The sequence below is a fragment of the Lontra canadensis genome, unplaced genomic scaffold (assembly GCF_010015895.1).
Source record: "Lontra canadensis isolate GAN:19392208 unplaced genomic scaffold, GSC_riverotter_1.0 scaffold84, whole genome shotgun sequence".
NCBI classification, from domain to species: domain Eukaryota; kingdom Metazoa; phylum Chordata; class Mammalia; order Carnivora; family Mustelidae; genus Lontra; species Lontra canadensis.
Genome location: NW_022631078.1, coordinates 3,921,549 through 3,933,932, shown reverse-complemented (window position 1 = coordinate 3,933,932; position 12,384 = coordinate 3,921,549). Strand labels below are relative to the sequence as shown.

Sequence of the window (12,384 nt, the reverse complement as noted above, 5' to 3'; positions counted from 1 at the left end):
GGGCATGTGTTTCCCTGGCCCAGGGGCGACACCGCAGATGGGGGCATCTGGGACAGGGACGGGAGGACTCTGCACACTACCCGGGTCTCCCGTACCTGGCACACTTGTCTTCAGGGGGTTCTGATCCTCCTGCTGGGCCCTCGACACCCCCAGGGGGCCAGAATGGGGGATGACAGCCTTTAGGAAGATGCTAGCCAAGGAGGAAAGGGGAGATCGGCGCCCAGAAGACCCCATTCCACAGCACAGGGCCACTCGTTCCAAATGGCATTTTTCCCACCCGATGAACCCTTGATGGGAGCCTGCCACGAGTTAAGGACAGAACGGGGAGCAGGTGCTGGAGGTTTCTGTCCCAAAGTGTTGATGGTGCCTGCCTGGGTGAGAGGACGGGCGTGTTCTGGTGTGTGCTCACCTGTCTCTGTAGTTCTGAGCACGATGGCCATGAGGGTCCTCCTGGGGCCAGGGTCGGCTCCAGTGTGGGCTAAATGAGGGGGCCAGTGACACGCATCTGTACTCGGCTCCTTGTCTAAGAGCACTCTAGGGGTCATCGTGAGCTCCGGAACTGAGCTCTTTGCCAACTGAGAGGGGATGCCGGGTGGATATGTGTGAAGGAAGGACCCTAGGAATGGGTCCAGGGACAGCCCCAGAAGCTGAGTCACAGAGCTTGGGTCTGTGGGCCCCTTCCTCAAGAGCCCCCCCCCTCCACGGGACTCTCAACCCAGAGGCTCCAGAGGCCCCATTTTCTGCCCTGTCAGCTCTGGTCATGAAGAATGTGACTTTGATCAAAGGCAGGCGGGAACTGCGGCCTTTCCTGGGAGGGACCCACTCAGCTCGCCCGCAGCTCTGGGTGGAAGTCTCTTTGTTTTCTCCTTTCTGGCGGAGGATATGACTTTCTTGCCTCTGGCCAGCCTCCCTCACCGCAGCCCGGGTGCTCCGCCAGGACCAGCAGAAGCACATTCCTGAACCTCCGTCTTTGACATTAGGAGTTGTTTTTGCCACCAACATCAGGCGCCTGGCCCCTCTTCACAGATGCCTCCCAGGCGTGGTGGCGTCCCCCGGACCCTGCCATGGGGCTGCTCCAGAGAGCTGTGGGAAGGGGACAGCTCCCTGCGTCCAGGGTCTTCTCAGGCCGGTGCCCCCAGCGTCACTGACCTCGGGCCCCGGGTGCAGCCTAGAATTCCCTTAAGCCCGGGTCGCCTCACCTGTGCTGTATGGGGCCCTTCCAGGCCTGCTCCTCTCCCCCTCACCCCAGGAACTGTGCATAATAAGTACAAACTATAAACACCGATACTCTGTGAGAGAAGGGGCTCTGGTGGGAGGCCTGGGCTCCCTGTCCGGGATGGCGAGGACGCGGGCAGCCTCCGCCTTCACCGGGCTGCCCTGGGGTCTCCCACAGACATTGATGAGTGTGTGACCGGCATCCACAACTGCTCCATCAACGAGACCTGCTTCAACATCCAGGGGGGGTTCCGCTGCCTGGCCTTCGAGTGCCCCAAGAACTACCGCCGCTCCGCAGACACGTAAGTCCCTCGGGGCCCTGGGGTGTGTCCGCGGCAGCCTTCCCGTGGGCCATGGCTCCTGGGCTGGGCGGGTACTTCACTGACTGTGCCCACCCCCCGCCATGGGAGCCCTGGGAAACCAGGGGGACCCCTGAGGCTCCAGCCCCCAAACGCCAGGAGAGTGCAGAGAGCCAGGGGAATGACTTCAAGGCAGGTAGGCCTACCCTGGCGGAGCCCAGGCCTGTGCTTTCCCCAGGCTGGGACCAGGGCAGGGGCATAGCTCGCAGGGCCTCAGCTTTCTCACAGACACGTCCTCTGACCCAGATGAAGGTAGTGCTGGTTCTGGGAAAGCTGAGATTGCTGGGGCATCCTCCATCCATGACCCCCCACTTCCTAAAAGCCAGATTCCATTCAGCCCAGTGACAGTGTGGGCCCAGCACGAAGGGTCTGTGTCCCAGACTTGAAGCTGTGTGTTCCCATGTCACTGGAAACTCCCTCCCTCCCAGGCCAGTGGGATGTGTGCTGGAATGTTCTAGAAACACCCTTCCTCAGGGCAGAGTGAGGACCCTCTGGTCTCCTTACACACCACCCTGCCCCTGGTTCGTTGGGTGCCCCGTCTGTAGTCTCAGGAAGAGCTGTCCACGGGGGACAGATTCGGGAGCACAGATGCGTGACTCCTCCCTCCAACCCCTGGAAATGCTCAAAGCCCTCACACGGCCAGGCTGACCATGACTCGGCCTTTCAACCTTGAGTCGGCGGCTCCCGCTGGAGGGTCAAGGCCTTCTTGGCTGGTGCACCCGGCCTCGGTGTCCACTTGCGCAGCCTTGAGGCGGCTGCCCTGGCTTGTGGTTCTGGCCCGGCCTCCAGCTCGCCGAGTGCCAGAACGGGAGATGCTCAGATAACCCGTCTCCCTGGCGGCCCTCTGGGCTCCTCCTGGGGTCTGCGCTCACCCTCTGGCCACCCACGTCTTCAGGCCTGCTGTGTTCCCCCAGCATGGGTATATTTGCCCTCCTGGAAATGCAGCCGCTCGCGCCCTCCCTGCACCCCCGTGAACTCCCAGCCCCTCCAGAGCTGGGTCTGCGAGTGTGCAGCCTTCCAGAGACCTCGTGGGTTACCCGGAGGTCCAGAGGGCAGCGAGGCCATTCCTCTGACTGCTAAGAAAGTTCTGTGTCCTCACTTCGAGGCTGGGCTGCCATTGTGTGTTTTAAGTGCCTGCTCTCCGGGGCCTTTGTCTGTGTCTGAGTTTGAGGACTCTGGAAGACCGGCTGGCGCAGGGCGTGGACTTCTCCTTCACACCCAGCCATGAAACCCAGAGGAGGCAGCTGCCCTGTGGGGATCTGTACGTCTCCCAAGCCACCGGCTGCCAGGTGGACGCTGTGTGTCAAGGTCGTGGTTGAAAGGGGCAGACCGGTCCCCTCACCGCCGCATGTTGGCGCGTACTGGGCAAAGTCATTTACTTGTTTGGGGACCATGGGCAGACAGCGGGCTGCAAAGCCTCCCACCCCTGAACCATGCCTACTAAGGGCACAAGACGGAACAGCAGTGGCCACAGAGTGTAGTGGGGTCCCCACGGGGCTGGAGTGGGGGGCAGGGCGTGCTGGAATAGGCGAGGCTAGAGTGAAGGGAGAGGGAAGAGCTGAGTCAGGCAGAGAGGGAAGGGGTGGTGGGTGGGATGGAAGAAGGGCCGTGGACAGGGGAGCAAAGGGGTTCCGGCTGTGAGATGGGGTGCTCAGCAGGGAACCTGGACCCGCGTTCCACTCACTGGGGTTTGATGCTCCAGGGCTCAGTCTGTCCTGGTCCATGGATTGATTCATCAGCCGGTGCCCGGGACGGATAACCAGGGGGCTCATCATTTTCCGTGAGAACAGAAAGTGGGCCCCCACCCACAACACAGGCGAGAAGGGAAGGAAGTCTTCCAGCCACACCCCCCAAAATGGCCAAGATTGACACATGTTCCTGCTCCCCAGCGCCACCCAGCGGTGCAGCAGAGGGGGAGGAGAAAGGAGCTGGGAGCCGAGTCTGGACCCGACTCCGGGACCACCAGCCCCGCTGAGTGCTCTCAAGCCCCGTGGGGATGCTGAGGCGTTCTAGAAAGATGCTGGCCTGGAGTCAGGTTCACGCATGTCTGCCTCCCAGCTCAGTCCATTCCAGGTCTGTTGAGCTTCTCGGAGCCGCCATACTCCAGTCGTCAAGGGGACGGTGATGTCCCCCCGTCCGGTTCGCATGGGATGAGCAGGGTTTGTGGGGCGGAGCCCCCTCATGAAGTTCACACTGGGTTCAGCCTGGTGGGGTGTGAGTAGTTACCCCAAAGGCGTATTTCACTGCCAGTGTTCATGGATGAAGGGAAGGTGGGTGAGGCCCCTGGTGTCCAGGTCCGGGCTTGGCCTGAGGGGCTGTGTGGAAATGGGAAGAACCCGGGCTGGGATTTTAAGCTTCCAAAATTGTTCTCCTGTTTGTCGGGGCTGTGGCCTCAGGTCAATGTCTTGGCCACCCAGGGGTCCTTTCTGCGTCTGCAACACCTGCTTGGCAAGACCTCGAGGATTAGCGAGGATTAGCGGTAATGAGCTCCAGGCATCCAGCCCAGTGCCACCCCAGTGCCCATGGTTAGAAAAAGTCGTGGGGAGGAGAACGATCACCAGACATCCCCGTTTCTCTACCTCGGGGGGCAGCAAGCCCGACGGGGAGGTTCTCTGCCGTTCTTGCTCTGTGGCTGACTGACCGTGTGACCAGCGGAGTTGCCCCACCCTCAGATGGGTGACTACGTGGGGGCTCTGAAGGGCTGGGTGGCCGGGGCCGCCACCCCTACACATGGGAGCCCATCTGGTTACACTCCTCTCCTTGGCTGATCCCGGTGAGGTATCATAGGCCAGCTAGGAGCCCATCGTAGGAAGCGGGGGCTGGGACCGGAATCCCAGGTTGAGTGGCCACAGGACGGGGCTTATCCTGGTTGCCCCCTCCCAGGAAGGGGGGTTAACGGAAACTCAGAGTTTAGTGTGAGCCTAGTGTCAGCCTCGGACAAGTTGTGAAGCTACACGGGCAGGAGGCTGGCCAGGGCTCCCAGCAAGGAGGGGCCGATCTTCTCAGCCCCACTAACGGCTCAGGCTGGAGTTTACCATTTTTATGGCTTCTTTTCCTCCTCATCAAAAGTCCCCTTAGAGAATTTATTATCTGACCTTCAGAAAGCAATTTGTAAAATTCAGAAGAGCTGCATTAGGAAAGACCCAGTAGCCAGCATTTCTGAGGTGAGCATTTCGGGTGCCTCGAGAGGGAAGATTGAAGGCGCTCATGTTCTCTCTCTTTCTCTTTCTGGGCCTCAGACTTCCTCTTTGTCTCCACACAGCCTCCTTCTGGGCAGTGTCCCTGGCAGCTGAGGGGTGGTAACTGGAGCATGACCCGGCAGGCCGGGCCACACAAACCACAGGGCTGGGCCTCTAGGATCATGTCGTTTGGTAAGATCCTGACCACACGATTCCCTCCGACCCATAGGAGGAACGTCCAAATGTTCTAGAGCCTGGGATGGGACTGAAAACATCCTCTTTATCCCCTCAGCAGGGCCGAGCCCTGACACTCGTGGTCTTGGAAGCCAGAGCAAGGCCGGGCAGCCCTGGTTGGCGTGGCTCTGGGCCCGAGGGTATATTGCGGGTGGACAGAGGGGCGAGTGTCCCACCTCAGCCTGTTCCTGGGGCCTCTCTCCAGAATGACAAGAGCGTGGAAGTCAGGGAAGTGCCGGCCGGGAAGGCTGTGAGCGTGAGACAGCCTGGGGGGGGGGGCCCGGTGCCCAAGCCTCCCAGGCGAAGGGGCTGGGCCTGGAGGACCTTCCTTCTCCGGTGTGTGCCAACTTTCAGTAGTTGTACTTTCTCAGATAATAGGGTGTTCTGATCCATCTGGTTGAATGAAAAAGTGGGGCACGTTGTTCTCTCGTACACGATGAGATGGAAACCAAGGCGTGCGGTCCCGGGAACTGGCCCTTCTCTGCGTGATGGCGGCCCCTCCTCGGCCCAGACATACCCACTAACGAAGGCTTTTGTGTCGGGCCCAATCAGGCAGGCAGTTTCCCAGATGCAGTAGTTAAGGACTTCTGTGATGTGTCAGTAAGTGCAGGGTAGAGCGGGGAAGGACCGTTGAGGTTGGAACTGACGGGGAAACGGGGGCCGTAGTTATTTGTGTCCGTTTACTGAGCACATACTAGTGTCCCGTGCTGGGTGTTGGAGATGAAGCCATAGAGTCATGGCCTGGCCCTTGGGAAAGGAGAGCTCTAGAAAGGGCCAGTCTCAGATCGCCTTGTTAGACACAGTGCTGGGGCACTCTGGCTTTGGGGTCAGGGGAGCCCCTGGAAGAGTGTCACATTCTCTGGTGCACGAGGCCTGCGGGAGCTGTACCAGAGCGTCACGCTTACTGCACGATCCCCCCCACACATGCTGGGCTAACGCTTGCATCTGGCCAATCAAAACCCTGTCCTTGGACAGGGTACAGGCCACACAGATGTGGGCCCGCCTAAGTCCCATGAAGGAGACTCTAGTGCCACCTGCTGGCCAGACCCACCAGGCCCTTCCTGAAATAGCCGGTGAGTGCGTGTTTGCGCATGCGCGCCTGAAGGCTTTCCAGGGAGCGCGATGTTGTGTCCCCCGCTTACTCCAGCGTGGAGTCAAGGACGTGTCCTCGCTGAGCTTTGACCGTCCCATCAGTAGAACAGGAAGACAAAGTGGGACAGCGACGTGAGTACACAAAGGAGAAACCCAGCCCAATGCCAGGCGCCGTCCCTTAGGGTCTCCCAGGTCACCCGGAACACTCCCATTTGGCCTGGACTAGGTGTGCCTGGGGTTAGGCCGCCCCTCAAAGCACCCTCTTCTGCGTACCTTCTTTACTGTCTCTCCCCTCTGTCTCTGGGCCCCCCGTGCCTGACTTGTCGCCTACCATGGGGGGCCATCCCCCAGGGAGGCTCATGGAGCTCACTCCAGGGCTGTCCTTTCTAAGTGCTCAGAATGGCAAGTGGCCAAGTAAGTGAAATGATTTCCTAATAGTCCCGATAAAGAGCTGGAGATAGGATGTAGAAGGAGACCACACTCGCCAAGTGTAAAGTAAGTCCAGGTGACCTGACACGAGGCCTGGAAACATGAAGGGCTGAAAGGGAGACGTGACAGGGGACTAGGACAGTACCTGTTTCCGGGTGGAGCATCCCAGCACGGTCAAGATGGCAGAACTCTCTGGGACAGGCTCTGCCATACCCCATAGGGCTATGCACTTTGGCTCCACTTCCTAAGGTGGCTGCCATCAGAGTGTGAAGGCCAGCCTTCAGGAGGCAGAAGATAGTTCGTGTCCCCATCCTGTCACAGGAAGTTAGAACCTGTCTCTGTCTCCATCACAGGAAGTTAGGAGCTATCACCATCTTGTCATAGGAAGTTAGAACTATAACAGAAAGTTAGAACCTCTTCCCATCCTGTCACAGGAAGTTAGAAGCTCTTTCCATCCTGTCACAGGAAGTTAGAACCTGTGACAGAAAGTCAGAACCTCTGTCCATTCTGTCACAGGAAGTTAGAAGCTCTGTCCATTCTGTCACAGGAAGTTAGAACCTGTGACAGAAAGTCAGAACCTCTCCCCATCCTGTCACAGGAAGGTAGAATCTGCCACAGGAAGTTAGAGTCTCTTTCCATCCTGTCACAGGAAATTAGGAGCCATGATGATGGCTCTGTCACATTCTGTCACAGGAAATTAGAACCTGTAACAGGAAGTCAAAACCTCTTCCCATCCTGCCATAGGAAGATAGCACCTGTCACAGGAAGTTAGAAGCTCTTTCCATTCTATCACAGGAAGTTAGAAGCTATCATCATCTGGCACAGGAAGTTAGAACCTATAACAGGAAATCAGAACCTCTCCCCATCCTGTCACAGGAAGGTAGAACCTGTCACAGGAATTTAGAAGCTCTTTCCGTCCTATCACAGGAAGTTAGAAGCTATCATCATTCTGTCACAGGAAATTAGAACCTATAACAGGAAATCAGAACCTCTTTCCATCCAGGAAGTTAGAGGCTGTCGTCATTCTGTCACAGGAAGTTAGAACCTGTGACAGGAAGTTAGAACCACTTCCCATCCTGTCACGGGAAGTTAGAAGCTCTTTCCCTTCTGTCACAGGAAGTTAGAACCTGTGACAGGAAGTCAGACCCTCTCCTTATCCTGTCACAGGAAGGTAGAACCTACCACAGGAAGTTAGATGCTCTTTCCATCCTATCACAGGAAGTTGGAAGCCATCATCATTCTGTCACAGGAGGTTAGAACCTATAACAGGAAGTCAGAACCTCTTTCCATCCAGGAAGTTAGAGGCTGTCGTCATTCTGTCACAGGAAGTTAGAACCTGTGACAGGAAGTCAGACCCTCTCCCCATCCTGTCACAGGAAGGTAGAACCTGCCACAGGAAGTTAGAACCTCTTTCCATCCTGTTACAGGAAGTTAGGAACTACCACCATCCTGTCACAGCAAGTTAGAACCTGTCTTCTCCTCCATTCCAAGCCCTGGCTGTCCCTGTGGACCCACAGGAACCTGCGCCTGGGGCACGAGGCTCAGCGAGGGGGCGGAGGAACAGACCTCCCTGCCAGAGCACGAATCTGGCTTCCTCACTCACTCTGCGGCCTTGGGAAGGCCCGAACTCTTCCGGGCTCAGTTTCCTCATCTGAAGAATGGCACTCAACCCATGGCCCCAGAGCAGTTCCTGTGTTCCCACTAGAGAAAGCTTGATGATGAATGTCCAAGCGCCTGATAGATGGCGGCAGCCGTGACTGCTAATGGCGGAGATGATCACTTCCGGGGTCCTCTCTGTGACCCACCAAGAACCCTGTATGACCCCGACCACTGTCTGGGTGAGGGGCCAGGCTCCCGGACGACACTCAGGGGGCAGGGTGTGCCTGGTGAGCGTGGCCCGGGGTGGGGCTCTGCCAGTGAGAGGGAACACACCTCACTCCCGGCGCAGCCCTAGGCCCCAGCCACCCAGGGCCCCCTGAGGGTGTTGGAAGAGGCTAGTGGCTGAGTCAGCGGCCCGGAGGTCCACAGCACCTCCCGCAGGTGAGTGAGGGGGGCTCTTCCTGTTGGCCGAACTGGCCAGAGGGTGGCGGGAGGCCCCGCACAGCGAGCCCCCCGCTTTCCCTTGCGCTCTGTTGTCCCTCCGCTTGCTGAATTTGCTCTGACCCTCTTCTTGTCTCTCTGTCCACTTTTCTTGCAGCCGCTGCGAGCGCTTGCCTTGCCATGAGAATCAGGAGTGCCCCAAGCTGCCTCTGAGAATAACGTACTACCACCTCTCTTTCCCCACCAACATCCAAGTGCCCGCGGTGGTTTTCCGCATGGGCCCCTCCAATGCCGTCCCTGGGGACAGCATGCAGCTGGCTATCACCGGCGGCAATGAGGAGGGCTTTTTCACCACCCGGAAGGTTAGCCACCACAGTGGGGTGGTGGCCCTCACCAAACCTGTCCCTGAGCCCAGGGACTTGCTCCTGACCGTCAAGATGGACCTCTACCGCCACGACACCGTCAGCTCCTTTGTTGCCAAGCTTTTCATCTTTGTGTCCGCAGAGCTCTGAGCACTTGCTTTGGGCCGCCCGGGGCTCCCTCTTGTCGCTTTCCTAACCCTCCCCTCCGGGATTTTAATAAAGTCGTAGCAGGCGATCCCTACACAGCGTGCTTCGCGTGCCTTGGTTTTATTTCGCACTGTGGGGACTCCGCGCTGTTTACCACCGTGCGCGGGGAGGGGGCGCCAGGCACCTGCCATTGCCCAGCCCACCCCCGTGCGGTGACGGAGAAATGTTTGTCATATGGTAGCGTGCATCGGGGGGGTCCCTGTTGATGGAGGTCACCGAACACCTCACCAGGGAGCCGCAGGGCGGGGAGAAGGAAGCTCGCCTGTATCGTTTTGGATAAACATCTCTTCTCCATTTTGCGCTGAGCCCAAGGGAGGAGGCGATCATTGAGGCCATTGAGCTCCTTCCTCTCTCGTTTTACAAACGTGGAAACCGAGGCCCAGAGAAGGGAGGGGGCTTGGCCAGGGTTTTGTGGCCCGTTTGTGGCAGAGCCGGGCCGCGGGACCAGGGCTTCTGGCTCTGCTAGGTTTCCTTGCTGTATCGCATGGAGCTGACCGTTTACTGGAGTCAGAAAAACTTGATTCTGAGATTCAAGCCTCTTTTCTGTTTGTCTTGATGAGAAGCCTGAACTTGTGGTGGGAAAACACTGGACACAGGTGTAGAATCTTGGCTGCAGCTCTTGCCTAAATAAGGTTGGTTGCCTCTGTTGGGGGTTCTGCCCCCGTGCCAGGAGGCGGTAAAGGACAACACGATAAATGTGCCCGCCCATGGGAACCACTGAGCGTGCTTCAGACCCTTTGTGCATTACCTCCAGGGGTGCAAGGCAGGTGTCTCATCCCCCTAGAGACTCGGGGAGGGTGAGTGATTTGCCCGAGATCACACAACTGGTATTTGAACCTTGGCTTCACAGGGTTCCACAACTCGGATAATTCCTTTCTACCACAGTATGTTCAGCATGGGCCTTGACCCACCTGCCTCTCTTCATCTTCCGCACCATGATTCCAGCCAAACCATCGTCACAAGGCCCCAGAGTGCCTTTCAGGCCATGTGTAACTTAGTCTTTGCATGTATCTCCAGCCTGCCTTTGAATTGTTCTCCCCTTGGTCACTTCCTTGAGCCACACTGCTGAGTTCTTTGCTGTCTCAGGCCTTTTGCACATGCTTTGCACCCTTGGCTTGAAAGTTGGTTGAAGCTCAGCTTAAGCGTTCCTTTCTCAGTGAGACCTTCCTCAGCACCCTTGGGTTTGTCATCTCCTCTGAGTCTTTCTCATAACACTTCATCGTTATGCTTATCACTGTTTGTACTTCCCACGTGTCTGTGTTTCACATCTGTCTTCTCCACCACCCAGAAGCCTCTGTGATGACAGAGACCAGCTCCTTCTCATTTGGCAATGTGTCCCTAGCTCCTGGTGAGGTGCCTAACACATAGTACGTGTCTGTCCATATCTGTTGAAGGAAAGGATGACTTTCTGCCAACACTGGCTCATGTCTCTAGCATTTTCTGTGACTGCCGATGCTGTTTCCAAGCAGAAACAAGAGGGGAAGGCAGAACGCCACAGAGGAATCAAGTAAAGGATATTGCAGGATCCTAAGATCCTTTCTACAATGACATGTAAGTTGGTGGGGGAGGGTGTCCTGGCCTTGCCGTCTAGTAGGGGAGACGGACATACAGGAAACTGTGCCCTGTCCTTTTTGATATAAGCAGCAATGAAGTTGCCATGGAACCATGCACGCTTCTAGCCAGTCACCTCAATTCTCCAATCTGTCTCCCATACCTCTCTCTGATCATGTCTGGTCTGGACATGCTCCTAGTCTCCTATCTTCTAGTGTATTCTCCAAGCTACAACTAGAGGATCCCCTCTGAAGGGCTGGTCTGTGATGTCCCTCCCTCATTAGGACCTTCTGTGGTTCTTTTCTATGAAGAGATGAAGTTCAACTCTCTTGGATGGCATTCAAGGCTCTGCCCACCTTTCTAGCTTGATCCTAGCTCATCCTCTTTGTTCTAGCCATGCAGAGTTGCTTGCCCTTCCCTGAATGTGCCTGCCCTTGTCTTTAGCATATGCCATGCCATCCTTCTGCAAACTGCTATTCTCCTTGAAGTGTGAGCTCAAAGATCACCTCCTCCGTGAAGACTTTCCTTAATCTGAGCTCTCATAGCCCTGGACATACTCCATCTGAACATTTTCCCTGTTATCTTATGTTTGTTACTTTTTATTATCCCTACTGCCCTGGGGCCCTTTTGAGGACAGGGATTATGTCTGTATTCTCTACAACTTCAGAGTGTTTGGCCTAGAAGGAGTTCAGTAAACATCTGAATAAACATATAGATGGATGGATGCATGCATGGTTGGTTGGATGGACAGATTGATGGATGGATGGTTGATAGATGAATGGATGGATAGTGGATGGATGATGGATGGATGGTGGATGGTGGATGGATGGATGGATGGATGGATGGGTGTTGGGTGGATGATGGATGATGAAGGATGGATGGTGGATGGATGATGGATGTATGGGTGGTGGATGGATGATTGACGGATAGATGGATGGACAGTTGGACGGATGGATGGCTGGATGGATGGATGATGGATGGTTGGAGGTATGGATGATATTTTCAAGGCTCAGTTCAAATATCAGCTTCTGTGAAGTCAGCGTGTTACAGCAGGGATCTAGTTATTGCATTCAATTATTCTTTCATCATGATACAGATTATTCAGGTTGGAAGAAACATTTTTCCTTCATGTCCATAGGAGTATCAAGTGGGGGAAAGCTCTCAAGGGCTTTAGAGGCCATGCATTGACCTTACAGGATTTGCCAGAGTCCCCTTTGCAACATTCCCACCAACGGACCTTCCAGGTTTGCTTGTACTCTCCTTTGTTTGTGGAACTCCCTACATCTTAAGGTGGCCTATTCCATTTTAGGACACCTCTGCTGTCTCTGTGTGTGTGCCTGAGAGCACACGAGGGGCTATATCTGCATTACCTGAAGGCTCATCTCTACCCTGTAGTTCCTTGGGGCTACATAGTGATAGTCCTACCTCGTGCGGCTGAGATAATGCAGGGCAGAAATATAACAAAAGAAAGAAGAGTTGGAATGTCCTCCTTGACATTTACTAGTTTTATGAACTACTCAAAGTCATAGATAAGTCATTGGCCTTTCAGAGCTTCATAGCCTCCTTATGGGTTATTTTGAAGATTAGTTGCAATTGCAAATGAGGCATTATCTGGTGTATATATAGTAGGCAGTCAGTAAGTGTTGGCTTCTTCATTCATTGGAAGGAATTGAGTGTTCATTTGGACCTTGAGTTGAACAGGAAATGAAGCTTCAG

The 12,384-nt window shown here is 55.9% G+C and overlaps 1 protein-coding gene across 2 annotated transcripts in view; it reads left to right on the top strand.

Moving 5' to 3' along the window:
- FBLN1 (fibulin 1) overlaps positions 1-12,384 on the top strand; it is a 79,704-nt gene that overhangs the window by 40,429 nt on the left and 26,891 nt on the right. Inside the window, exons 14-15 of one of the 2 annotated variants that reach the window (XM_032882780.1) lie at positions 1,394-1,517; positions 8,706-9,156. In XM_032882780.1, the coding sequence (XP_032738671.1) occupies positions 1,394-1,517; positions 8,706-9,060 (479 nt within the window). In that variant the 3' untranslated portion in view covers positions 9,061-9,156. Of the gene's footprint in view, positions 1-1,393; positions 1,518-8,705; positions 9,157-12,384 lie in introns of those variants that run through there. The other variant, XM_032882779.1, reaches the window with a different exon arrangement.